Source organism: Hydra vulgaris, chromosome 12 (genome assembly GCF_038396675.1).
Source record: "Hydra vulgaris chromosome 12, alternate assembly HydraT2T_AEP".
NCBI lineage: Eukaryota > Metazoa > Cnidaria > Hydrozoa > Anthoathecata > Hydridae > Hydra > Hydra vulgaris.
Genome location: NC_088931.1, coordinates 37,356,205 through 37,383,924, shown reverse-complemented (window position 1 = coordinate 37,383,924; position 27,720 = coordinate 37,356,205). Strand labels below are relative to the sequence as shown.

At 27.2% G+C, this 27,720-nt stretch overlaps 1 protein-coding gene across 1 annotated transcript in view; it reads right to left on the bottom strand.

The window, feature by feature from the left end:
• Window positions 1-323: 323 nt before the first annotated feature.
• LOC101238183 (calcium uptake protein 3, mitochondrial) overlaps window positions 324-27,720 on the bottom strand; it is a 36,633-nt gene continuing 9,236 nt past the window's right edge. The window contains exons 3-14 of the mRNA XM_065813137.1: window positions 27,056-27,090; window positions 26,596-26,674; window positions 26,434-26,481; window positions 22,748-22,830; window positions 22,601-22,639; window positions 15,612-15,712; window positions 15,158-15,197; window positions 14,768-14,905; window positions 10,964-11,072; window positions 5,697-5,786; window positions 5,524-5,591; window positions 324-883 (exon numbers count right to left, since the gene is read on the bottom strand). Of these exons, the coding sequence (XP_065669209.1) occupies window positions 809-883; window positions 5,524-5,591; window positions 5,697-5,786; window positions 10,964-11,072; window positions 14,768-14,905; window positions 15,158-15,197; window positions 15,612-15,712; window positions 22,601-22,639; window positions 22,748-22,830; window positions 26,434-26,481; window positions 26,596-26,674; window positions 27,056-27,090 (905 nt within the window). The 3' untranslated portion in view covers window positions 324-808. The remainder of the gene's footprint in view (window positions 884-5,523; window positions 5,592-5,696; window positions 5,787-10,963; window positions 11,073-14,767; window positions 14,906-15,157; window positions 15,198-15,611; window positions 15,713-22,600; window positions 22,640-22,747; window positions 22,831-26,433; window positions 26,482-26,595; window positions 26,675-27,055; window positions 27,091-27,720) is intronic.

Genomic DNA, 27,720 nt, shown 5'->3' with positions numbered 1-27,720 from the left:
ATAAAATTATTACCCCTTTTTAATTAGGCCTAAAAGTACACCTCCCGATGCTCCAATTGGTGGGGCCTTTTTTTTTGGTGAAGTATCATATGTTTATGCTTATTTGTGCAAAGTTTTAGCTTTATAGTATTTTATTCTAGGTTGGAGTGGTTTTTTTAGTTAATCCAGCGGACTTTTTCTTTTAAAAACATTAAACACTCTTTTTTGTAGAATACATTTAAAATTGTTTATATATATATATATATATATATATATATATATATATATATATATATATATATATATATCCATACATTAATCAAGCTTAAATCACAAAATTAAAATTGTTTCAATACCTTTGATATTTTTTATCTTTTATAAATACCATTCTAAATAATTATTAGAATTTTAATAAAACAAACAATTTTAAAACAACTTGTAAAAATAAATAATAAAAAAGTATAAATATAAAATTTGTTAAAAAAAAAATCTACGTAATTACAATTAATTAATTAAACAAATAACAGTCATATAATGAGACAAAACTTAAGTCGAACTTAATTTTTAGGACATTTTATTAAACACCTGTTGTCGTCTCATTTAAAAGATTTTGATTAGAAATTTTTTAGTCACCTCGAAAATGTTTGTTTCTTTCAGTCCGACTTTGTTTTGTCCAATTAGTTTTTGGAAATAACAAATGCCAATAACTTATTCATAGCCAAAATAGTAAATATAAAATTATTTCTTCATTTGCAGAAACGACTTGGTTTTAATGTTTTTGGCAACCAATTAAATCAAAAACTCCTTAAACATTATTTATTCAACGGACTCATTCAAAAGGTTTAAACATCTCTTTCCTCAAGCAATTCTTAAAGCCATCAATACCAGTCGGGTTGGGAAACTTCTACAAAAAAATTTATGTAAAAAAGTATATAATTTTAAGTATATTAAGTTTCTATATTTTATCATAAACTTATATTTTTGACAGTACTTTTACTTTTTACATAACAATAATTAGCAAAAAAATATCGTTGCATTTAAAGAAAACATAGCAAAATAGCACAGATGACAAAAAAAAAAATATGAATCGATAAGTTTAAGGTAAGAATTGACAAGTTATAATGAAATATTCTTGTTTTTTTTCTTAAAACTCAATCTACCTATCTTGAACATTATTTTTCAAACTTTTAAAACTCAATCTACCTATCTTGAACATTATATTGAACAATTTCTTCATCTGTTATTATTCTTCCCTTTGTCAACTTCTTTTAGTATTTTGCATTTTTCATTTAAAATTCTTGTTTTGAGCTTTCTTTTAGCAACCTTTGACATTTTATTTTATGAAATATGAACTAAATCTTTCGACATTTTATTTTATGAAATATAAACTGTTTCAACATTTTTAGACAACTTCAAAGTTTCTTTTTAGATAAATAAAAATACTTATTGTCTCATTCAAAAAAAAAAAGAGTGTAACTATGACACGAACCGAAAAAAGATTTGTTATTTTTGTGCGCACAAAACATCAAGACTATTAAATGTTCAAGCCATAAAAGAGAAAGTGTGCCCACTTTTGATAAGTTGGCAATGATACAAAAAATCAACTCGATAAATGTAAAATATACGTAAAAAAAAAACTTTTCGCCAGATTTAATGATAAACTGGGCTAAAATCATTGTTACAGCCTTAACCGGAAGATCTTTTACTTTTTACTGTAAAATTTTCAAAACCGTTTATCAAAATCAAAAAAAGTTCATAAATGTAATCCCCACTTCTTGAGTGGGATTCAAACTTTATATGGTCAAAATCTTTGAACGCTAAAAGATTACAAAATTTAAAATTCATCAATAGCAGAGATTATCTAGATCATATTTAAAAAATAGAGGGAAAAAAAAACTTTTCCCCTCATATTTGTCTTAATTTAATTTTATACTAATGGTTTTCTCAATTTTTTTGAAACTTTTTTTCTATGATTATTAATGACTAAAAAAAATTAAAAACAAAATTTTTTCAACTTGCATTTACGGAAGACTTTTTGGAAGCGCGGAAAAACTAAAAGTTAAAAGAAATATCTGGAATTCCATATATTCAGAAAAAGACTCCGATCATCGCGATTTTTTGCAAAGCATGTACTAACAGTGCCGTAATGCGCATTGATGGTGTCCCTGTTTGTCCTTTTGGTGTGCATTGTTAAGGCCACATTTGGAACCCTTTGTTACGGCTTAAGGTTTATTAATAGTAATGAGGCAATTGCTTGGGCTTTTAAACAGTGTACTGAGCACTGTCTATGCTTTGAATCAAGTTCTTTAACAAATTTAAAAATGAATAAAGGACCAAAAACTATAAAACACAAAATACCATTGTCATCACCAAGTTCACTAAATCAATCATTCACTAATATTCGTGGTCTTTGAAGTAACTTTTCTACTGTTGAGTCTTAACTCTTGCAAAGTTCACTAAACCTACTTGCTCTTTGTGAGACAAATTTGAGTTCGGCTGTCTCATCTTGTGATTTTAGTGTTGATGGCTATCTTCCCTTAATTCGCAAAGACTCCAATAGTCACATGCTTGGCCTGGGCATTTACATTCGTAAGAATTCACCCATTTGTAGGGAAATTAGGTTTGAATCCACAGACTATTCTTTTATGCGCTTTCATTTAGCACCACTTCACTCGATTGCCTTTCTCTTTGTTCTATATCGCTCTCCTTCATCTCAAGACTGCACTCTTTTTGATGTTATTTATGATCAAATCGACCAAGCCCGCTCTCTTTATCCATCAGTCAATATTGTGGTTGTAGATGACTTTAATGCTCATCACACTAAATGGCTTGGCTCTAGTGCCAGTGACTCTACAGGCGTTAAAGCCCACAACTTTTGCCTTTCTCAATCCCTAACTCAAATAGTCAACTTTCCAACTCGCTTTCAGACAACCCGAATCATTTACCTTTTCTACTCGACTAATGTCTTGTTTCTAATCGTAGACAGTGCTCAGTTTCTCCACATTCACCCTTAGGTGCTTCTGGATCTCTCTAAAACTATTATCTCATTCTTCTTCATCATTCGAATCCCTCTATCATCATACCTCTTACAACTACTCTTACAACTCAGACTCTTTCCGTGATTTTCTTCGTGATGGCCCTTGGCTAGAAAAACAGACGTCTATTTATTACTGCTAGGAACCATTGTAAAAAGGTTTTGTCTAAAGCCAAAGCCCGCTATTCTCAGGTCATGAAATCTTGTAATTCATCACAAAAATTAGGCTCGAGTGACTGGAGAATCTTTAATAGGAGTAATAATAAGGGCAAATCTGTTATTCCACCTCTCTCATATGGTTCAGACTTCACCGAAAGACAAAGCTGAATTGTTTGCTAAGAACTTTTCATCAATATCATCTCTTGATTCCACTAGGTCCAAACAGGTTGATCCATTATACCTAAAGCGACTTCCTGCTTAGACTCTTCTACAGCTTGTGGTCCGGACAACATAGCTGTTAGACTTGCAGAGGCGTTCTCTTGAGCTGTCGTCGATACTTTCAAAACTATTTAACAAGTGCTTATCGGAGTGTTGTTTTCCAGCCTGGTGGAAAGCGGCATCTGTTATCCCTATTTTCAAAAATTCTGGAGAGCGATCTGATATGTCTAACTACAATCCAATTAGTCTTCTTCCTATCATAAGATTCCTATCATTTGAATCTTTAATTAACAAACACTTAATCTGTTATCTTGAACTTACTTTCTGATCATCAATATGGATTTCGATCTTCTCGTTCTACAGTTGATTTGCTAACAGTAATAACCGATAGGTTTTATCGTGCATTAGATAAAGGTGGAGGTTAAGGCCATCGCTCTTAAAATTTCTAAAGTTTTTGATAAAGTTTGGCATGCTGGTCTTCTCTATAAGCTTTCTTCTTACAGTGTATCTGGTAACATCTTTAAGATTATTGAATCCTCCCTTTCCAATCGTAGTATAAAAGTTGTCCTTGATGGAAAGCACTCTTCTTATTATTCAGTAACTTCAGGGGTTCCTCAAGGTTCTATACTAGGCCCTATACTCTTTTTAATTTACATTAACGATCTTCCAGATATTCTCACATCTAAGGTGACATTGTTCGCTGATTATATTACCATTTATTATTGTCATAGTAAGAAGCCAACTCTCTCTGATTGCTTGGAGAGGGCATTTGAGCTTGAAAAGGGTCTCACTTATGCTACAGCATGGGGCTCACAGTGGCTGGTGAACTTTAATTCAGATAAAACTCAATTTTTTTCAGCCAATCATTATCGCAATAATTTAGATCTTCCTATATTTATGAACAGTAATGTACTTGATGAGTCATCTACCCTTAATCTTCTAGAATTAACTTTTACTTCCGATCTTTCTTGGAAATCGTATATCAAATCTATTGCAAAATTAGTATCCGCTAAGGTTGAATTTCTTTATCGAGCTCAACACTTTCTTACTCTAGATTCTATTCTCTGTCTATAAATTTCAAATCCGGCCTTGTATGGAATACTGTTGCCATATCTGGGGCGGATTTCTAATGATGCCCTTTCTCTTTTAGACAAGGTGCAAAAACACATTGTAAACATAATGGGACCTGCTCTTGCAGCCAACCTTCAACTATTATCACATGGTCGTAATATTACTTCTCTTCTCTACAAATACTATAATGGGCACTGCTTTAAAAAGCTAGTATTTCTTGTGCTATCTACTAAAATTCATTCTCGTGTTACTCATCATCCAATTAAATCTTTTTTCTGTGACTGTTCCTAAGTGCTCCAAAAACTCTTACTTGTCTAGTTTTTTTCCTCGAACATCAGTTCTTTGGAATTCGCTTCCTTCATCTTGCTTTCCCAATTCATAAAATTTGCGGTCTTTTAAGTCGTCTGTCAATAGTTATCTTGCTCTACAAACTCTATCTTTTCTCTTCCAGTAACTTCCAACTCTTATACTCTTATTGTGGTTGCTTGTAGTCTTGTTGGAAGCAAAGATGTTAAAAAAAAAAAAAAGCACACTTATTTGTGATAAATATAAACATATAAATAATGGGAGCTTGCTCCTTGTCTGTGCACAGACAAGGAGCAAGCTCCCATTATTGTAAAATGTAATATGCACACAGCAAAATTACATTTTTTATTAGGAAATACTTTTCTTAAAACAACAACTATATATTTCTTGTTTTAGGAAATAAATCTTCCACCTTGTTTCAATAATATCAGACGGACAAAATGAAATGGCAACAGAAGATAATATGCATATTTCACAGACTATAATATGCATATTTCTTGTGTCCATAAAGGAGGAATAAAAACATAAAAATATTGCTAAATATTCTAGTAATATAACATTTGCCTCTGTCAAAAGTTTTAAATGCAAATGTGATAGATGTATTGAAAACTCACAGAAACCTGTTCATAAAGGTATTATAGTCTTCTACAGTTAACATCTTTAATCAATAAGGACAAATTCATCTTGTTGATTTTCTAAGTAATTAAATAAAAAATAATTTTGAAAAAATATAAATTTTTTAAATATATACATACTCCAAATCCACGCTTCAACCGGTCCTTCATTATTCCAATAAACTCATTTTGACTGAGTTTGCCATCCCCTAACAAAAATTTTTTTTGTAATTATTAAAGTCATAAAAATAAAGAAAATAAAAAAGATGTTTAATATAAACTTTTATAACTCTTATATTAAAAACAAATTTTACCGTCCTCATCAAATAAATTAAACACAACATCAATAACATATGGATCAACATCTTCATTACTTGTAATTTTGACCGTACGTGCAAAAAGCCCTGTAACAATAATTTCATTAAAACAAAAATATTTTTCTAATCAAGTATAAATTTTATTGTTAATTTTTTACTTTATATTAAAAAAATAAGGAAAAATTAACATAATATATATATGTATATATATATATATATATATATATATATATATATATATATATATATATATATATATATATATATATATATATATATATATTATGGCAGGGATCGAAGAAGTGGTGAAGATCCGAGTTGGATCCCTGCCACGTCCCTGGTAGTATGGCGCTCAACTCGTTTCTCTGCGCAGCGGCCTTGTTCATCAAGGCTCGTGTTTCAGAGTTATAGAGTTGAGAGAGGGTTATACCACAAATAAGTAGCCTCCTCATCTGTAGTAGACTTTTTGGCCTTGAGAAGGTGAATTAACAAATATATACATATATAAATATATATACATATATAAATATATATACATATATAAATATATATACATATATATATATATATTTATATATATATATATATATATATATATATATATATATATATATATATATATATATATATATATATATATATATATATATTAGGGTAGGTCGATTCTAGTTTTGTAACGGCTAAGTTACTGAAAGGTGTATTTGTATATATAAAACAAAAAAATAAAAAGTTAAAGGTGTTTAGTCAAATGGCGTACCCTTACCAACATTTGTTATAAAAATATCAACTTTTTGCTTGTGGTTTCATATTTTTCAATACATTCACACAAAATTTTAATAAAAAAAAATTTGACACACTAAGGAACAACTCAAATATTTGTATTTAAAATTAATACAGTTTATTTTGTTTTATTTAGCAAAAATGTCACAAGTCTAATTTATATTAAGTATAAATTTTTTACTTGTAGTGTTACACCGATGATCTACTTAAATGCTCTGTAAAGTCCAATAAATAACCATTATTAGTTTAATAAGTCATTTAAAAAGCAATATTAAACTAAAAAAAAATTTATTTCAAGAATGTAGCTAGCAAGTTAAGCAAATAAATCAATGTACGACTGAGAATAATGTCCTTTTGACAAAAACCTTTGACACATTTTTCTCCTAAGTAGTTTGTTAGAATATATTTATGCCTGGCTTCAAATACATATATGGTGTTAGAAGCTTCAGAAACTAATTTGACACACCTCTCAACGCTCTGGAATTTTATTTTTAATGAATATGTAAATATCTTCCTCAGAAAATTCTTTTGTAATTGGTGGTTCCATTTTGATATAAACCAGATCAGCAATATCAATAAGAGATATCCAGCTCGCAGCATTCCAATTTAGTTGAGGTATTTTCTTTTCTATTCTATAACTGCTTTTGTTTCTAAAAATAAAAATATCATTATTTTTAAAAAACTTACTAAAAACAAAAAAAGATTAATAACCATAAATTAAAACTTAATATTATAAAATACTGCACAATACATTTTTAAAAAAAGCTCTATATACACAGATAAATTATATATAGAAAAACTAGTTTAAAAAAGTTTACTGTTTTCTGAGAGTGAGTATTGTCTTAAATCAGGAAGTTCTGATCTGCTCATCATCGTTTTTAACCAATGCGTAGAGAAAATTTGCAGGTATCAAACAGAAAGCATTACCTTGAGTGTTTTTTTTTTAAAACTCTTTTTACATCATTAAACTTAATAAGATTCAATTGATTAATAGTGAAAAACAAAAACTGGGGAAATCTTGCAATTTAGAAGATTTCTTTATTTGATGCAGCATAAACTTAAACAATATAATGGGTAAGCTTTTTCAGACATGCGTTTGGAGAAACATCTTGAGTTTACAAACAAAGAATTCGTATAGAAAGGGTTGACCATCAAGTATGATTCAATGGACCTATTTTACAATTAGCCAATTTGTTGTCTACTTTACCTAAACCAATTTCTTTACAATATTCGTAAAGAAACCTTTGATCATGACTTATATCTTTTGATATCTCATCTGAAATATATCCTTCAGTGATAGAAGTTTGAATTGGTTTTAACCCTACTTGAGGTTATCTATGAATTTCTTCAGAGCATCTATTCCCAATTGGTCCAATAAAATTTTGTGGACCGGTTGTTTTTCCATCTAACTTTTTAAAAAGGGCTTTTAGTGGGAGCTCATTCTGATGAAAGCTACAACTTATGGTGTGAAGTTTCCTTCCTATCAATTCTTCTACATTAACCACCAAGCCACTCCTCTGACCTGTGTTTGATGCAGTATTGTCTAAAAGAATAGCACGGATGCTCTCCAGACTGTCTATTCTCCAGATTGATATTCTTCAAGTACACTAAATGTCTCAAGAGCAAGAAACCCCTAGTAGCACCAACAATGGGTATTGTTGTGTCAAGTAGATCCCGTGAGATTTGCCATCCTTATGTGTAAAAGTAAGGTGATGCTCTGCAGCAATACATTTTGTTACGAAATTTTTTCCTTCAGAATTATTTGCTTTCAAGTGGATTTTCGTGTTCTTATCTATCTTTCCATCTAAATCAATGCAAAATAATTGTGTCTTCTCTTCAGAATCTGCATTTTTTGAAATTACTTTTACTTTTGACTTAGCTCTGTCTAATTTACACTTATCCATAAGAATATTATTGATATCAACTTCTGGTAACAACAGATGCTTGATATCATGGAGTAAGGCATTTCCAAGAGCTGCACCAAGATTTGAAGCTCCATAGCATATCTTGGAAACTTTTGAATACTATAATCTGCCTGAGTATTTTTACTTGGTTTCCATTTATCCTGTTCCTTAAGTAAAAAAGTAAAAATACTTATGATAAGTGATTTTATTATTGATATGCGTTAAATATATACTAAACAAACTAAAATTTTAAGGCCACAAAAATAAAAATACCTGAGATTTTATTATTTCAGATATACATGCTGGGAGATCTGGTATTAAACTTGAGAGCTCATTATTAATACGTTTGTGATGTGATATATTACATTCCTTCTGTTTAATTCTGTTGTGTTTTAAAGCAGATGTATCTACTGAAGACATCTGATATAGCCCTTTTGGTCCTGTTTTTAAACGCTGGTCTCATATATAAGCTATTTCTTCTATTAGGACTTTTGCTTCTTTAGGGTATATGCAAATAATGTGTTCCATTTTGCATTCTTCTTTTTTGCACTTTAAATTAACATTGTTACATGACACAATATCCAATGAACAACAACAAGCAGATATGTCAAAAAGTTTAGCTAGTTTAGAATCCAGGTTTCGTTTTATATTTGCTTTAGCGTGTTTGCGGTTTATGTTTTTTACAGTTGCAAATGGATTTTTAACTTTAATGTTTCAATAGACTTATTGTTTATTAAAGGCAATCATAGATTGACAGATAGCCATATAGATTCTAAAACACATGAAACATGCTTAACAATTGCCAAAAAGTTTGGTTTAACGTCAGAACAATCTTCTTGGAAGTAATAAAATTGAATCAATTATCTGTATGTGCTTGAATTTGTTGTAATTAAATCACAAGGGCCTCCGTAATCCTCCACAATTCTCCTCCACAACCTCCGTAATCCTCCACAACCTCCGTAATTCTCTTCACTTTTTGATCGCCTTTATTTTTATTTTTGGCCTTTTTTTATTCTCAAAAACTAAATGCTTTGTTCATATTATTATTACGAGAATTAAATTATTTGCAATAAATTATTAATACTTTATTAGAGTACTAAACTGTTTATTTAATATTTATACAATTAGTAAAACATACTTGTTGACTTTAATCTATTTTAACTACATTATATCATTCTACAAAAGTAACATTTATAAAATATAAACAAGTTAACCATGTAAATCTAGTTGTATAGACTCGGGCAAAAAAGTATATTTAATAAATATTTATTAGCCATTTATAAATTCGATTTTTTGGCATTTTGAAAGTTAGTTAAAAGCAGTCAGAGACTTTACTAAAGACTACGAAACTAGGATGTTAAATATTGTTTACAAACAAAGTGCATGCGTGCTTTAAAAAACAAAGAAAATGAAAATTTTATAAACCAACAAAAAGTAGTTTATGAAGTATTCTAATCCCCTAATTTCATCAAAGTTCCGCAAAAAAAATATTCAGTTAAAACACTTAAGTTTGCTACTTTTGTTACTTACAAATAAATACCCAACTTTATATAGTTTAGCGGCACTTAGATACCAAAATCAACCTACCCTAATATATATACACACACAGATATATATATATATACATATATATATATACATATATATACATATATATACATATATATACATATATATATATATATATATATATATATATATATATATATATATATATATATATATATATATATATATATATATATATATATATATATATATATATATATATATATATATATATATATATATATATATATAGTTCTATAGCTTGTTGGCTTTAGGAAGAGCGGAAGGAAAAAAGTGATTCTTATGCCAACACGTACGTCACTTTTAATTACTTTTGACTTTCGTCCAACATTTTCGTGTTGGACGAAAGTCAAAACCATTAATTTAATTACAAATTAATTGTTATATAAAAAAACCACAAAAACGCAAATTTAATTGACCGGAATGTTTTTAAAAACATTCTGAATGTTTTTAAAACATTCTGAATGTTTTTAACAATATAAACAATGTTTTTATTTTTATTTTTATTTTTATAAAATGTTTTTATTATTATTTTTTTTATTAAAATGTTTTTATTTTTATTTTTTTACTGTAAATCATGCGCGGAGTGTTGCTACATCGACTATCTTATAGCCTGACTCGCAAGGGAGTGCTGCTACATCGACTGACAAATAGCCTGACAAATAGCCTGACAAATTGGCTACATCGACTGACAAATAGCCTGACTCGCAAGGGAGTGCTGCTACATCGACTGACAAATAGCCTGACCCGCAAGGGAGTGCTGCTACATCGACTGAGGGTTTGGTTGGGGCAGGCAGTCTATCATTTAAAAAAAAAAAAAATTCCGGTCTTGCATTTTAATTTTTACTTTTTGTCAACAAAATATGGAAAAAACTTTCGGACAACATCTAAGGGTTATATATATATATATATATATATATATATATATATATATATATATATATATATATATATATATATATATATATATATATAAATATTTATCTATATACTTTTTATAAAATTTTTTACCTTTATCAATAGGATGGTTCAAGGTGTTTGTCATGTTCACAACAATCACAAAATCTTCAAAGTTGCTCAAAAATTTATGGAAAGATTTAAACTGATTCAAAGAAATCCCCTAAATAATAATTATAACATAACTATAAAATAAAAAATCATATAATGCCATATTTATATTATAGTCAATTTCATTTTTATTTTCAACCTTATTATCATCAACACAACAATGATAAGATTTTTAATTCCTTTTTTAACATTTATTTCTTAAGTTTTTAAATCTAAAATACATTTAAACTAATGCTTAAAATTCATTTGAGTCATGAAAGGTCAATTTCTAATTCAATTTTCCAATCCAGTCTAAGACTTTCATTTCAACTTTAAAGTTAAAGACTTTTTTCTTTTTAAGATTCTTTCAATCTTTCATAATTTTTGATTCTTCTTTCAACTCACTTTAATGTCATTTATATTCATCCAACCTCTTTTCAATGCTCTTTTTGGTGCTTAGCAGTATTTGATCATACCTGTCATCTGCCATACCATACATCATCTAACTTTATTTCAAACCATACCATACATCTAACTTTATTTTTTCAACTTTTCATATTGTTTTAAGAAATACCAAATAAATTCTCAAGAAACTCTTAAATTGATTCTAGAGTTGTTGTTTTTTTGTAGTTTGTTCTGGGTAAAATAACTTGAAATTCACATTGAAATGTACTATTTGTTTAGTTGAATTTTTTCACAACTTTTACTTCAAAAATTATATACTTTTTAAATATGTATATATTTAATCATCTTGACAATTTTTCTGAGGCAACATCTCTTCGAATTTTTTACTAAAATTTGTCACAACAAACCATAGCCCACCCACTTTTTGTTCTGCAAGAAAAATTTCAATTAAATTTCAAACGACTTCAATAAATGAAATGATTCAATAAAATTGTAAGCTTTTCCGTAGTTACAATATGACAAGAGCTTATTGAAAAGACCAACATGACAGACTTTATTGAAAGCCTTTGACACATCAAAAACAGCCCTTTCCATATAATGCAATTAAGAACCTTTCCATTATCACAGTTAATAAGTCACCAGTAGAAAAAGAGGACTGAAATTCAAACTTCAGTTAAGATAATTAGTTTAGAGAGTATTGAAAAGTGTTCTCCAGAACGCTTTTGTAAGTCAGGACCAAAAACTCTTGAAAAGCTTATGTGAGAATCAACTTTAGCAATAAAAGGATGACTAACTTTAAATATCTAACAATCAATTAAGGAATTAAACCTTCACAGCAAATAGGTGAATTTATATGTAAGTATATGGCCGTGCAAAGCATATTGTAGCTAATAAAAAATATAGCCATGCAAAGCATATTGTGGCTAATAAAAGATATGGCAATGCAAAGCATATTGTGGCTAATTAAAGATATGGCCATACAAAGCATATTGCGGCTAATAAAAGATATAGCAATGCAAAGCATTTAGTACTTTAGTCATGGTTTAAATTATTAGAGAGAAAATAATTGAAACATAGTACACCGCAAACAATAAGCTATGCATTAGGGCTAATCAAATTAAAGTCATAATAACTCCTTATGTGGTCTTAATGCATACCATAAGCACAAGCTAGGACACCATCCATGTGCAACACTAAATTAAGCTAAGTTAATACACTGCTACTTTGCATCATCAAAAAACAGTTTCCAATAAACATTTAGCCTCTTTAGAATTTTACTGTAAATATATATATATATATATATATATATATATATATATATATATATATATATACAGGGCTTGCAATGAAGCGAGCGCGATCGCGCTCCGCTCGTAAAACGTGCCCGTAAACGGTATTTTCAAACGCTCTAGGCGCGGTAAACAACGCTCGTTCAGCTTATAACGAGCGTATAAAATAACGCTCGTCCAATAGTTCGGGATTGTTTTTTTACTTTCATAAAATAGTTAAAAAAGATTTTTTATTAAAGATATTCTTATTATCAAAGCACTGATATAAAATATAAAAAGCAGTAAGTTGTTCTCTTTTGCACTAACGTAATGAATGAGCAGTTTGAAGTCGTTAGTAGTCACTAATTTCAATAATGGAATGTGCACGTGGAAACACAATGTGAATACAAAAATGAATAGAAAATTAGAAAACCATTATAAGAAAATTGAAACTACAGAGTATTTTTCATCTTGTGAAAATATTAAGTAAGATTTTTTTGATTTAATGTTTGTAATATTCCACACATCGTTAATAATAAAAATAAATATTAATATTAGAATTATTTTGAAAATTAGTTTTTGTTCATAGTATAGGTTTTTTATTAACTATTATTTATTTTAACTCAAATTTAAAATGATTCTATTGTTTAGAATGTTCGCAATCAAGGACATTTGAAAAAGAAACAATGTAACGATATCAACATTTATTAAATAGTTTGGCTTGGAAGAAATAAAGTTTTTATCCACGCATTTTAAAACACCATTGGAACATTCCAATTTTAATGAAAAGTTAGTTTTCCAAGATAGGAAACTTTTTTTGATTCATTCAAGAACCAATTTTGAAGCAATGGTACGCAATCGCCAGACAGGAGAAATTTGGAGGTCGACGTTCTTGTACAAAAAGTCAAAGTTTCCTAATTTATTAAAAGTTATATCGATTATCTTCGCAATTTCCGGATCAAACTCAAGCCTGGAGCAAATGTTTAGCACAGTAACTAGCATATTATCAGATCAACGTTTATCTATGAATCACGACACTCTAAATGATAGCATTATGATATTAGGAAACCATGGAAGCTGGTCAAAAGAAGAAATAATCCTGATTAAAAAGCAAGCAAAATAAATTTATTTGAATAAGAGACGAGTGGTTTAAATTGATGATGATCCAGTTGACTATATGACAACAGCAACAACATTGATTACAAATCAAATTTTTGATGACGATGAAATAGACAGTGCTGGTAAAGACATGACTGATGAATTAGCTGCATTCAGTTTTGACAATGTAGAAAAGGAAACCCCGTTGACAAAAGTTGAGGGGAAAATCTGTTATTTAACTTATAATGAATAGTTTTTAAAAAAGAAGATTTTCAAATTATTCTTGTGTTATTTTTTTTAAATAAAAAAAACGTAATTTAAAAAAGAAATTTTAGAAAAAAATTAAATAATTAATTTGAATAAAAAATATTAAGAAATATAAAAACCATCAACCGTTAATTAAGTTTACAGCGTAACATTTTAAAATACATATGTCAAAACAACGAAGCGAAACTAAGTCACTAAATTATACTTCAATACTAAATCAATAAGAAGTTGCATTTTTGTTTGATATTATGTTTTTATAACATAAATAGTTAAAAATAAAATCGCAATCTGACAATATACAAGAAGTTTGGAAGTATAAAAATCAACTTCGTTGTAGTAGTTTCATGAGTGTGATACTAATTCAAACATTTTTTGACGAAATAATTATGTAAAAAATAAAAAAAGATATAAAAAATAAAAAGCTTTTTATGAGCATCACCTTCAGCATTTTTCATGATCGCGCTCGCCAACGTTATCTTGAGTGCACATAATCACGCTCGATGAAAACATATTCTAATTTTACGAGCGCGATATAACACGCTTGACGATTTTCTTCATCACAAGCCCTGTATATATATATGTATGTATGTATATATATATATATATATATATATATATATATATATATATATATATATATATATATATATATATATATATATATCAGACTTTTAGAAAGTATAATTTTCATGAAACTATTATAAAATATTAACTATAATAAAAAACATACTTTTGCATGTTGAATTGTTTTTTCAAGTCTGCTGATATATTGAGAATAGTCTGTTTGTGAAAGAATAGTATTGCGTAATAAGATTTTAGCAAATTCAATCTCTGTTATTCTTTTTACACCTTTTGAGTATTCATTAAACTATTAAAAAAAAAAATTCAAATCAATTGAATCTATAAAATGTAAAGGTATCATCAAAACTATTGGAATTAGCTGAAACTTTTATAGTTAAATGAATAATGTAAAACATTATCATAAATTGATACATAAACAAATATACGATATAACTATATATATAAATACATTTATACAAATATAAGATAAAATTATTTAAAATCAATTTTCTATATTACATAAATACTTCTCAGAATATTTATTTCTAAATTAGCTCACTTCTAACTCCAGGACTTCATTTTGTAAATCCTCTATAAACCTATAAATAAAAGATATTTGAAAAATTATTCAATAATTATTACTTAAAATCATTTAAATAAAAGATATTTTAAATTTTATTGCAAAAAAAATTGATTTTTTTAAAATAACTTACAATATATATATATATATATATATATATATATATATATATATATATATATATATATATATATATATATATATATATATATATATACATATATATATATATATATATATATATATATATATATATATATATATATATATATATATATATATATATATATATATATATATATATATATAGAGAGAGAGAGAGAGAGAGAGAGAGAGAGAGAGAGAGAGAGAGAGAGAGAGAGAGAGAGAGAGAGACTCAGGTTATACCATTTTATCTTTTCTATTAATATAAATAATTTGAAATAATAAATACTTAAAAAATCGGTCAAATGAGACAACTTGATTTCCTTTTTTCCCAAACAGATGCAAGAGTAGTGTTGTTTTCTTCAATTCCATAATATTATTACTTTTTTGCTAAAAATAAAAAAAAGATGTGTGTACTTTTTTTTATGCACACCCACAAATGCGTTGAAAGCCTTGTATTTTGTTATTTCACAAAATATTATTTTAACAAAATAATTTATCAAATAACATATACACAGGTCTTATTATAAAAAATAATGTTTTATAAAAACAAGATTTAAAAAAAATATTGCTCAGCGTGTCATTGTACCTACAAAGCTGAAATATGTTGTCAATTTCTAGCATTAAAAATTGGTGTTTTCCACGTCCCAACTTCTTATTGTTTGTGTCTGATTGTGTTTTGTTTTTTTACCTGTTATCATATTGATCTTTACTTTTAAATAATAAATTTTTTTTTTTTAATTTCTTTATTAATTTTTTATCTATTAGCTTAATAATAATCTAATCTTAGCTCAACTAAGTAACAGTTCAATTAAGTAAATGTTAACTGAATTAATAAATTCGTATTAATGATTCTTGTCGCATAATACATTAAGATAATTTTTAAATCATTTTACACAACATAACAAATTCTTTAATTATAATCTTAAAAATTATTTATACATAATAATTTTAAAACAAAATTAATATTATACATAAAGTTTCTAGCAAACATTTTTATGAAATTAAATTTAAAAATGTTCTTTTTTTAAAAAAAAAAAAAATCTTAACTTCCAACAAAGCTGCAAGCAACCACTATTAGAGTTGCAAGTTATTGGAAGTGAAATGATGAAGTTTAAGAAGCAAGATAACGAATAACAGAAAACTTAAAAGATTGCAAATTACATGAATCAAAAAAAAACAAAATCAAAGGAGCAAATTTTAAAGATGTTCGAAGAAAATAACTAGCTGAATAAAAATTTTCTGAGCACTTAGAAACAGTCACAGTAAAAGGATGAGACTTAATTGAATGACAAGTAACACGGGTATGAACTTTAGTGGATGAAACAAGAGTTGCAAGCTCTTTAGAGCAGCGAACATTATATTATTTATAGAAAAGAGAAAGAGAAGCAACATCACAACGATGCGACAATGGTTGAAGGTTCATACACCGTAAGAAGAAAGCTTATAGAGAAGACCAGCATGCCAAACTTTATCAAAAACTTTTGAAATGTCAAGAGCAATGGCCTTAACCTCTTTACCTTTATCTAATGCACGATAAAACCTATTGGTTATTACTGTTAGCAAATCAGCTGTAGAGCGAGAAGATCGAAATCCATATTAATGATCAGAAAGTAAGTTCAAGATAACAGATTTTGTTAATTAAAGATTCAAATGATAGGAATCTTATGATAGGAAGAAGACTAATGGGATTGTAGTTAGACAAATCAGATCGCTCTCCAGAATTTTTGAAAATAGGGATAACAGATGCCACTTTCCAGAAGGCTCAAAAAAAAAAGACTCTGATAAGCACTTGTTTAAACAGTTTTTAAAGTATAGATAACAGCTCCTGAGAACACTTCTGCAAGACTATAACAGGTATGTTGTCCTGACCACAAGCTGTAGAAAGGTCTAAGCAGGAAATCATTTTAGGTACAGAAGCTGGAGTGATACAAATGTCAAACAATGGATCAATCTTTTTTCAGACTATATCAGGTAGGATGTGATTAGTGGAATCAAGAGATGAGATTGATGAAAAATTCTTAGCAAACAACTCAGCTTTGTCTTATGTAAGGAAACAAAATCTAAATCATGCAAGGGAAGAAGAATAACAGAAACAACTCTCGAGAAGTCTCTAGAGCTTAATTTTTGAGACAAAATATAAAATTACGTGACCAAAGAATAGCAGGCTTTGGTGTTAGATAAAACCTTTTTACAATGGTTTCTAACAATAGTAAACAGATGTCTATTTTCTGGAGAATTTTCTTGGCAATAGATATGGAAGTAATTGCTACGATTGCAGCAGCACAATGAGAAGAAAACCATGGAGAAGAGTGAGGTTTGACCTGGAACTGTTGAGAAGGAATAAAAGATTCAAAAAAAAAAAGATTCTGAAGGATAAATAGAAAAGATAAAACGAAAGCACATAAAAGTACAGTCTGTGTATTCAAACCTTGTTTTCCTACAAATGGGTGAATTCTAACAAATTTAAATGCTCAGGCCAAGCATAGGACTATTGGTGTTTCTCTGAATTAAAGGAAGATAGCTATCAATACTAAAATCACAAGACAAGACACCTGAAGTCAAATTAGTCTCACAAAGAGCAAGTAGGTATGGTGAACTTTGCAAGACAAATAAGACTCAACACAAGAAAAGTTACTTTAAAGACCATGAATATTAGTGAATGATAGATTTTGAAAACTTGGTGATGACGATGGTTTTTTGTGTTTTATAGTTTCTGATACTTCAGTCTTTTTTTAATTTTTTAATTGGTTAAGAAACTAGACTCAAAGTACAGATAGTACTAAGTACACTATCTAATAGCCCAAGTAATTGCCTCAATACTATTAATAAAACTTGACAACATACACCAAATGTACAAACAGGGACACCATCCATTTGCAACTTGTTAGTACTCTGATATTTTACAGCTATTGATATAATCAACCTCTCTGAGAGCTTCCACAGCATTTAGAAACCTGACTACTGGCCAGCCTCAAAACCATAAAGCTGATGTCAGTTTATTATTATATTATTAGGTTCAATGAGTCAAGAAGATCCAGCATTCAACATTCTAAACTGGAAATGATGTATTATAACACATCAATGCCAGCCTAATAGATGAAGAAAGGGTGCAAAGCTGGTCAATAGGTAGAATCTGTTTACCCCTTATAATAAATACTAATCATTATATCTTACAACCTTCTTATAATAAATATTATATTCATCTTATAATAAACACTTATCATTAAACATTTTCAATTCAATGTTTTTAATTTAATTTTATTAAAATAAAGTAGCAAGATTGTAAACAAAAAAAATTTTTTTAACAGTGTTTTTAAATCCATAGAATTGCTTAGATGTTGACACTGAGAACAGCGCACTTTACCACTGAGCTATGGAAGATATGTCACATAGAAGAACAAACCATTTTAATAAACATACCACCTAATAACTGAGCAACTAAAGTTTATGTTACAATTTTAAAAAAAAACCTATTATAAAAGTTTCATAACAAAAGTTATTCATTTGCCATGACTTTTTCCCCCCTTAATCGTTTCTGCTTGCTTAAATTTACATTAAAGTTTAATCTGTCAAATCAAGTATTAAAAACAGCTTAATTAACAGATTTAAAGATTAGATTTTAACAGAAAAGTTGCTCAAAGAAAAGTCTAACAAAGATAGAGTTAACTTATTTGACATACCTAGCTTCCTGTAACCCACTTTACGGGACCTCTTTTGCTAGCATAATATATTGAGAAACTTACCGCTGCTTATGCACATTTATGCTTTGAATAATTGCATGTTTTGTCTTTAGAGCTTTTAAAGAAAATACTTATATGAGAAAATATTTATATGAGAAAATATTTATATGAGAAAATATTTATATGAGAAAATATTTATATGAGAAAATATCACTGAACAGAACTTAGATGCTTTTTCTAGCTCATTTTATTATTTTTATTTTTAAAATAATTAAATTTTTTTTTTTTGCATTTGCACTAAATTATAGTTATATAGTTAAGTGGAAATATTTTTTTGCTATTTTCTTTTTATAGAACTAAAAATTGAACAATTTTGCTGAGTTAAATTTTTTTGGACTGCTGTTTGTACTATACTTTGGACTGTAGTTGTTCTATGCATTTATTGTGAAGTTGTTGTATGCATTAATCATGTAGTTGTTCTAATTTCATTTATCTAATCGTGTAGTTGTTCTAATCGTGTAGTTGTTCTAAATTCATTTAACACGTAATTTTAATTATTTCTTTTAATTCCTTGCTATCTTAAATATTTTTTATTACAATTTAAAGTACTTTTTGCCATTCCTTGCTTAGACTGTTGTTTGTTCTATACTTTGGACTGTAGTTATTCTTTGCAATTATTGTGAACAACTACAGTCTACATTCAAAGTTTTATAAAGTAAAATTGAGTAAAATAGAACAGGCTGTTATTTTTTACCTTTGATTTTTAAAGCTGTGTTTTAAATTCATATAAACCAAGGCTTTTGTTGGTTATTGTTGTAAAGTTATTGTTATTTATACTTTAAGAGTTGAAAAATACAGCGAAGTTTTATTTTTATAAACAATGAATTTTTTTAAATACACCACAACTTATTCTTTGAAAAATTGTTAGTATAAATGATTAGTTAGGTAAAAGGTATAGTAAACTTTTGTTTTTAAAAAGGCCTTGTTACTTATTATTTTATAGTTGATGTTATAGAGTTGAAGATGTAAATTTTATATTTTTTTAATATTGCTTTAAAATTCTGTCCAGCATTTGATCAGTTCATTACAACTTTTATTTTTAAAATACTCATAACTGCAATAACTATATACAATTTAAACTTATATATAATATAAATTAAAGTATAACTTAAAATTAAATAGTTATAACTTGCTAAAACTGTTTACAAATGCAGTGATATTTTTATGCACTAAGATTATTGTTAAAAGTTGTTTTCTCACTAATCTAAGATTTTGTTTCAAGAGAGAGCCAAATTGGTTGAGTCAAATTGGTAAGCTTGGATTATACTAGTTTAGATTAAAACCCGGTTTTATTACTGGAAACCCATTTTCAATGAAAAAATTTGCCTATGCTTTTAATTAACTTTATATTTATGGATCACATATTTATTAATAAATGTTTAATCATTTTCACCATTGGAAATAAACAATGGTTTTATTTTTTTGGAAACTGCTTTTATAACAGAAGCTGTAACATTGATATATAGAGTTGAAATCATGTAACTCGAATGGTCAATTGGTTTCACAATATGTTCAAATTACCAGAGTTTTTAAATTATAGGAGTTCAATCCTAAATATTAAACCATAAAGAACCTAAAGACTTTGCCAAATTTAAATGATCTTTGAAATAAGAAGTTTGAACTACAAGAGTTCAACTGTATTACACTGTTTAACAACACCAACAACAACCGCTGCTTTAACAGCAGCAACTGAAGTTTCAGAACAGGTTACTAAACAGGTAGCTTAATAGACCAAAAACAATTAAAATACAAAACATGTCTCCAAGTGAGGTATGGCAGAGAAAAGTGTTTTAGTGTAGTGGTTTATAAGTGTCATAGGTGCAAAAACCTTGGTTTTCATTGATGGAATTAGGGGGCAGCATTTAAACATTCTGACAAATTTTCCAGTTTTTATATATGCGGTAGTGGTGTAGTGGTAGAGCGCTTGCTTCATAAGCGAGAGGTTTCGAGTTTGATCCCCACCACGCCCCTGGTAGTACTGTGCTCAACTTGTTTCTCTGTGCAGCAGCCTTGTTCGTCAAGGTTCGTGTTTTGATAATTTATAGTGTAATTTGTATTGTTAATTGTTATATTTTGGTTATTTTGTTAATGTGTTTAAAAATATATTTTTTCAATAAATATGTATATTTATTCAAGTAAATACATTTATTTTGCATTTTACTATTAAAAGTTCCTCTTGATTTAAAATATTGTAAAAGCTCCTCGTGATTTATCTTGATCTTTTAAAATAACTCTTCCTATTTGCTAATTAAATATGAGGGGGAAGGGGGGGCCTTATATAATCTGAGAGTTGAAATTAAAAAAAAACATTAAATTTTGAAAAACAGCAGGAGAAATGCCACGCAATTGTCATTTATATAAAAGATACTTATGTAATGTGTTTACGTAATCAATTAAATGTTCACATCTAAAGTCAAACAAGAGATTTTCTTTCCTAATTAAGAAGATGTAACATTCAAAAAATCAAACTTTTTCTTTTCTTTGAAATTAAAAAAAGAGTAAGAATTCTAACAAGCTCCAAGTATACGAAAAGAGCGAAAAATGTATTAAGTGTCTATACTCCCCCTATTAATTATTAGTTTACATAAAGAAGTTTTGAAATATTCAACAGTAATTGTTAAACTAAAGCAAGGATTTCTAAATCTTTTTAATTTGTTTAAAGTTTTTTTTTCAATTTGTTTGAAGTTGTTTTTTTTTTAATTTGTTTGAAGTTGTTTTTTTCAAGTTGTTCAAGAATTTTTTTTTCATAATCAGATAATTTTAAAGCTAATTTAATTAAAAAATAAAACTTTTCCTTTCGATTGCTTTTTTGATATCATTTAAAGAAATTTGAACTAGGAATGTCTTGAAACTCAGAAATCGATATATTTTTACAATTTTAGTTAGGCAAAAAATAAAAAATAAACTTGATTGAAACAGGTGAGTTTTGCTTTAAATATAACTGTGAAAAGTCTTTTATTTTTCTAAAAAAGATATAAATTAAAAATTCTGAAGTTAAAAAATAAATTGCATAACCACTGTTGTTACTAATTAAACATTCAGTTTAAAGTTATTTCAAAATAACTTTTATTGGAGTTTGCAAAAAATTCATTTTCAACTTTAATAGTCCTTGAAAATAAGCAAATCTTTAGTCGATCTCTAATTAAAAGTTTATTAAAACTAATACAGTTAAATTTTCTAATTGTTGCTAATTGCATTTTTTGTAAACAGGTTCTGATGATTTAATTTCAATAGTTTTTTAAGTTTTTTAACTACAACATTTTTGTAATTTTTGCAACATTTTACATCATTTAAATTGAATAATTAAAATTCTACTTACTAATTACTAAATCTAATTTTAAAAAATCATATTTTTATTTATTTTTTGAAATCAATTTGTTGTTAACAAACTTTTATTACACTTCCATGTTAAAAGAATAATCTACAAACTTTTATTTTTTTAATTTAAATTTTTTAATTGAAATTTTTCAAATGAAATATTTTTCTACTGAATAACCTCTTTTGACATAGACAAGCTCTCTATATAATTACTTACCTTATAACTTTGAGAAGATTTGTCAATCATTTGAACAATCTAAAATTTATTATAATTTAAGTTGTATTAATGCAAAATTAAAATTTAACATATAAAAACTATAATCTTAATAATACTAACATACTTATTCAACATATCTTAACATACCATCTGAAATTCTTCGAGAGTAATTTCTTTATCATCATTCACATCAATCATTTTCAGAGCTATTTTCAAACCAGCATATGATTCTTAGAATAAAACAGCGAAAGTTAAATGTACAAATCCAAAAACTAAGTATTCTACACTTACAACATAATTATTTTCAATCAATGTTTCCATTAACTTTCTATGAGCAAAAAAATGTTTTACACATTAGTACTCTAACTTAGCTGGTTCACACAAACAGGAATGGCAAAGGATGGAATGGCCCGTAAAAACAGAGATGGCAAGGGATGGGAGGTTTCACACAAACAAGATGGTATGATTAGTATTCAGAATCAAAAATATTACATATTAAAAATAATGATTTGATTTTATTGTTTGAACTTCAAAAAAATAACATAAAATGTTGAATCAATGTTGAAAACACTAATGGTAAAAATTGATGTTTACAAACAATAAAATTTAGTTTTTAACTCTTTCATGATGATTAACCCTGGCTTTTAACCTTTCATGACAACTAACCCCCATTAACATTTTAACTCTTTCATGACGATGACCTTCCTTTCATCACATAAAAACCAAAGCTATATGATAGATCGACTAGTTGCAGATACTTTTGTTAGTTTTACCAATCGACATGACTTACAACTGGAATGGGAGCATGTTGAAGTTAATAACAAACTTAGGGAAGATAAAGTATTTGAGTTTATTTTATCTTAGGTTTGAAAGTTAGGAGGAGCACTCTTAACTTTTTCAACCTCTACCTGACAATTGCTATCCTTGAATTAATTGTAAATGGAACTAGATGTGCAAATAATTTTTTGAAAGATAAACCGAACAAAGCAACAAATTGAAAGCCTGCATCGGTTGTTAAATTAAAAACCTTTTTACAACAAGTGATGTCAATGGGTATTGTTTAAAAGCTATATTTTAAAATGTATAATGTTAAATGTTAATGGACACCAATATTCTCCACAACTATGAATCAAGACCAATTCGATATTATTCTCAAGTTCCTAGATTTTAACAAATACAATGACCCTAATAATTCTGGTTGAGACATAATCAGAGATCTTTACAGAAAAATGTACAGTAGGGTGTTTCATATTTTATCAATTTTTGAAATTAAACTCGCGAATCGATTTATAAATTGACCATTTATATGAAAATAAGTTTGAACAAAAAAAAGTATGTTTGTACAATTTTTAGGGTCCCCGCCAGTTCGATTTTGGGCAAAAATGTTGGGTGTTTTAAATGACTGGCAGGGACCTTAAAATTTATCCTATAAAATTTTTTATTCTTTTAAATAATATATGTTGGATTGGATATTAATTACATAAAAGGAGCATGTTGAAAAAATTAAGATACGCCTCCAAGTTATTAATATTTACAAAAACCTATTTTATAACTCGGTGGCGTATTTTATAACTCGGAGGCGTATTTTATAACTCGGAGGCATATCTTAATTTTTTCAACATGCTCCTTTTATGTAATTAATATCCAATCCAACATATATTATTTAAAAGAATAAAAAACTTTATAGGATAAATTTTAAGGTCCCCGCCAGGCGTTTAAAACACCCAACATTTTTGCCCAAAATCGAACTGGCGGGGACCCTAAAAATTGTACAAACATACTTTTTTTTGTTCAAACTTATTTTCATATAAATGGTCAATTTATAAATCGATTCGCGAGTTTAATTTCAAAAATTGATAAAATATGAAACACCCTAATGTACAGTCTGGATCAGAATTTGAGTGTCAACAAGCTCCTTGCATTATACAAAGAGAGATTTTCTAGGGTACTATGGCCATGGGATATATGAAGACAACACTCTGGAGGAAATGCTATGAATAATTTATTTCATGTGCGTTTAACTCATAACAGTTTCAATATATGTCACATATTGGATTTTTTTTTATTTTGCCACAATCAGCAATTCAAATTTATTTGAATAACTTTTTATTAAATCCAATAAAATTTTTGTGATACAATTAAAAATAAAATAATATATTTGGTTTTAAGATTTCATTAATGCAACTTGTTTTTAACATTTGAAAGTATAAACCTTTATCTAGATTTTTATATTAAAAAGTTAGCGTACTTTCACATCTTAACGAAATATATATATACTTTCACATCTTAACGAAATATATTTGTCCATGTAAGAATACATTATATTAAACTTATTTTGTAAATTTTGTAAAATTTGTAAATTTTGTAAAATTAGTAAAATTTATTTTGTAAAATTTATCTACTTAAAGTTTTCAAAGTGACAAAATTTTGTTTTACTTACTTTTCATTAACTATTATTTGCGCCTATCCCTATTTAAGTCAGTCGCTTTATGTACACTTGACTGCGACTACCTAAATAAACTATAATTAACAAGAATATAATGTAATGTACCTATAAATAAACAACAATATTAGTTAAAAAACATAAAACTACTTTGAGTAAAACATTTAAGAATAAATAAATTCAAACCTGCCACCTAGACAGCCATGCCTCAAAATTAGAGTAATATAACATCCAGTGTACTGGATGTTATATTGCTCTAATTTTGAGGCGTGGCTGTCTAGGTAGGTATTATTTATAAATTAATATATCTTTTATAACAGATATATTTCAAAATAATTCTGACAATTGCTGAACCAAATATATTATTTAATTTTTAATTGTATAACAAATATTTTTTAGAACTTTGTAAAAAATTATACAAATGATTTTCTGATTGTTTGGACAAAAAATACTTCAATATCTTAAAAAAAAAAATACACAATTAAACGTGCATGAAATAAATTATGCAGTCTGTAGATTGAGGCATATATTATAAAGACTCTGAGAACCAAGAAAAAATGGAGAAAGCAAGCTTCAAATAAAATGACATTTTTAGTTTTATTGATACGCATTTATTATTTAGTTTTATTCAAAAAAATTTTAGTTTTATTCAAACAAAACATTTCCTTCAATATGAATGGAACTTTTCTCTGCATTTTAAGATTCTTTTCATATATAAAACCATACTCTATTTATTCTGGAAAAGATTATTTTTTATAAGAGAAAATAATTTTGAATATGCAGAACTGGTAAAAATATTACTTATTTACAATTTAGAATGTTATTTATATAGAAGTTTTTAACTTTTATTTTTAACTAGTAGTAGTACTTTCTATTCAATGTTTTTGTGCACTTGCTTTGAAGATCAAAAAAGATTTCTCTTCACCTTGATCTTCCGAGAATATGCCAGCAAGTCTACCATGCTTTGATTTTGTTATACAAGACAACCTAAGCAGGTTTTGAAACAGAAATACCATATTTAGCTTTTAGAACTTTTCTATTGATTTACAGTTGCATAAGAACTTTTAGATTTATTCTTAGCCAGTTTTATTATTTTTTTGTGCAGTATTCTTAAATCCAACGACTGTTACTAACACATTTTATTATTATTTTAAATAATTTATTACAGATAGAAAAACAAACACGTTTTAGAAAGATCATTCGATGATTAAAAACCATAACTTACTATATAATAAAAATTATTTTTACCCAATTTTTTTCCTCACAAAAAAACAAGTTTAAGAAAACAGTGTGACAAAGCGACAAAACATAGAAATAGTAGCTGTGAAAGTTCAAACCTTTTATTCTGATAGGACTTTAAAAGTAAAATAAATATAAAGCTTTTACTTACTTGTTAAAATTGTGACAAGAAAGATATACTCTGAATATGTTATAATTCCTATGAAAAAAATGTTCATAAAGATTTGGAATAATTTTTATCATATTTTACATTGATTAATTTACTGAAATTATTTTAACAATTACACCAAATTTAAAATAAAGTATATAAAACCTTTCTGATCTAAATCTCTAAAAAAATTTGAAGAGCCTTTTGAAATGCCTGGTGTAAGCTTAACCATTTCTTTGATATCCTAAATCATAACACTATTAATTGTTAAAAATTTAAGATTATTTTAATATTAAAAAAATTTAAAATATGGAAAAAAAACATTTCTGACACAAGATTATAAATCAGTGAAATAAAAAAAAAATAAAAAAATTAAAAATATTTCTGATTTTTTATTTTGTAATTTTTAATCATAAAACCATTAGTAGCTTATATATTTGATTGACATTTATTTATCACTCAAAAAGAACATTCCAAAAATTACTTTCATATTATAAAATTGGACATGAGGAAAGATGAACCGGTTGATATTTAAGACTCATAGTGATGAATTCATATTATAAAATCTAAAGTGAGAAAAGACTGAACTGGTTGATGTTTAAAATTCAATGCAATGGATTCATACCTTTTCTGTCAAGCGAATTTTTGAATTTCTTGAAGCTAAAAAATAGTAACATTAAAGTTAAAAATTAAAGTTAAAGTTAAAAATTAAATTTGATCAATCATTTGTATCAATAATTTACAAGAGCATCAAACTTTTGTTGAGATGAAGTCTGGAAATACAAACATTTATATGTTCATGCTCATGTAAAATAGAGATATTTTGCAAAAATTGCAAACTTGCTCTTAACAATAAGTGTTAAGAGCAACAAACTAAATATAATTAAATCCTCAACTAAATATTTATCAATAGATTTCAAGTTTTATTGACTAATCTCTTAGTACTAAAAAACCATGATTATGGAAAACTTGTAAAATCAAGGGGGTTAAAGTTTTATATGGTCAAAATTTTTTTGACCATATAAAACTTTGAGAGATCATTGATTGAAATTTGAAGTTTATCAATGAATTTAGTTGAGAATAATAAAAAAAAGTTATTTACATAATCTTAACAAATATACTTTGCTTAACAAATATACTTTGCTTAACAAATAAAATCGCAAAATCCAGTTAACTTTAAGTTGAGTTTTTTCAAAAAAAAAAATTTCACTTTTTTTTTTTTTTTGATCTTTTTTATTTAGTCTTTATTTGATCTTATTTCCAATTTAGTCTTTTTATTATACTTTCATT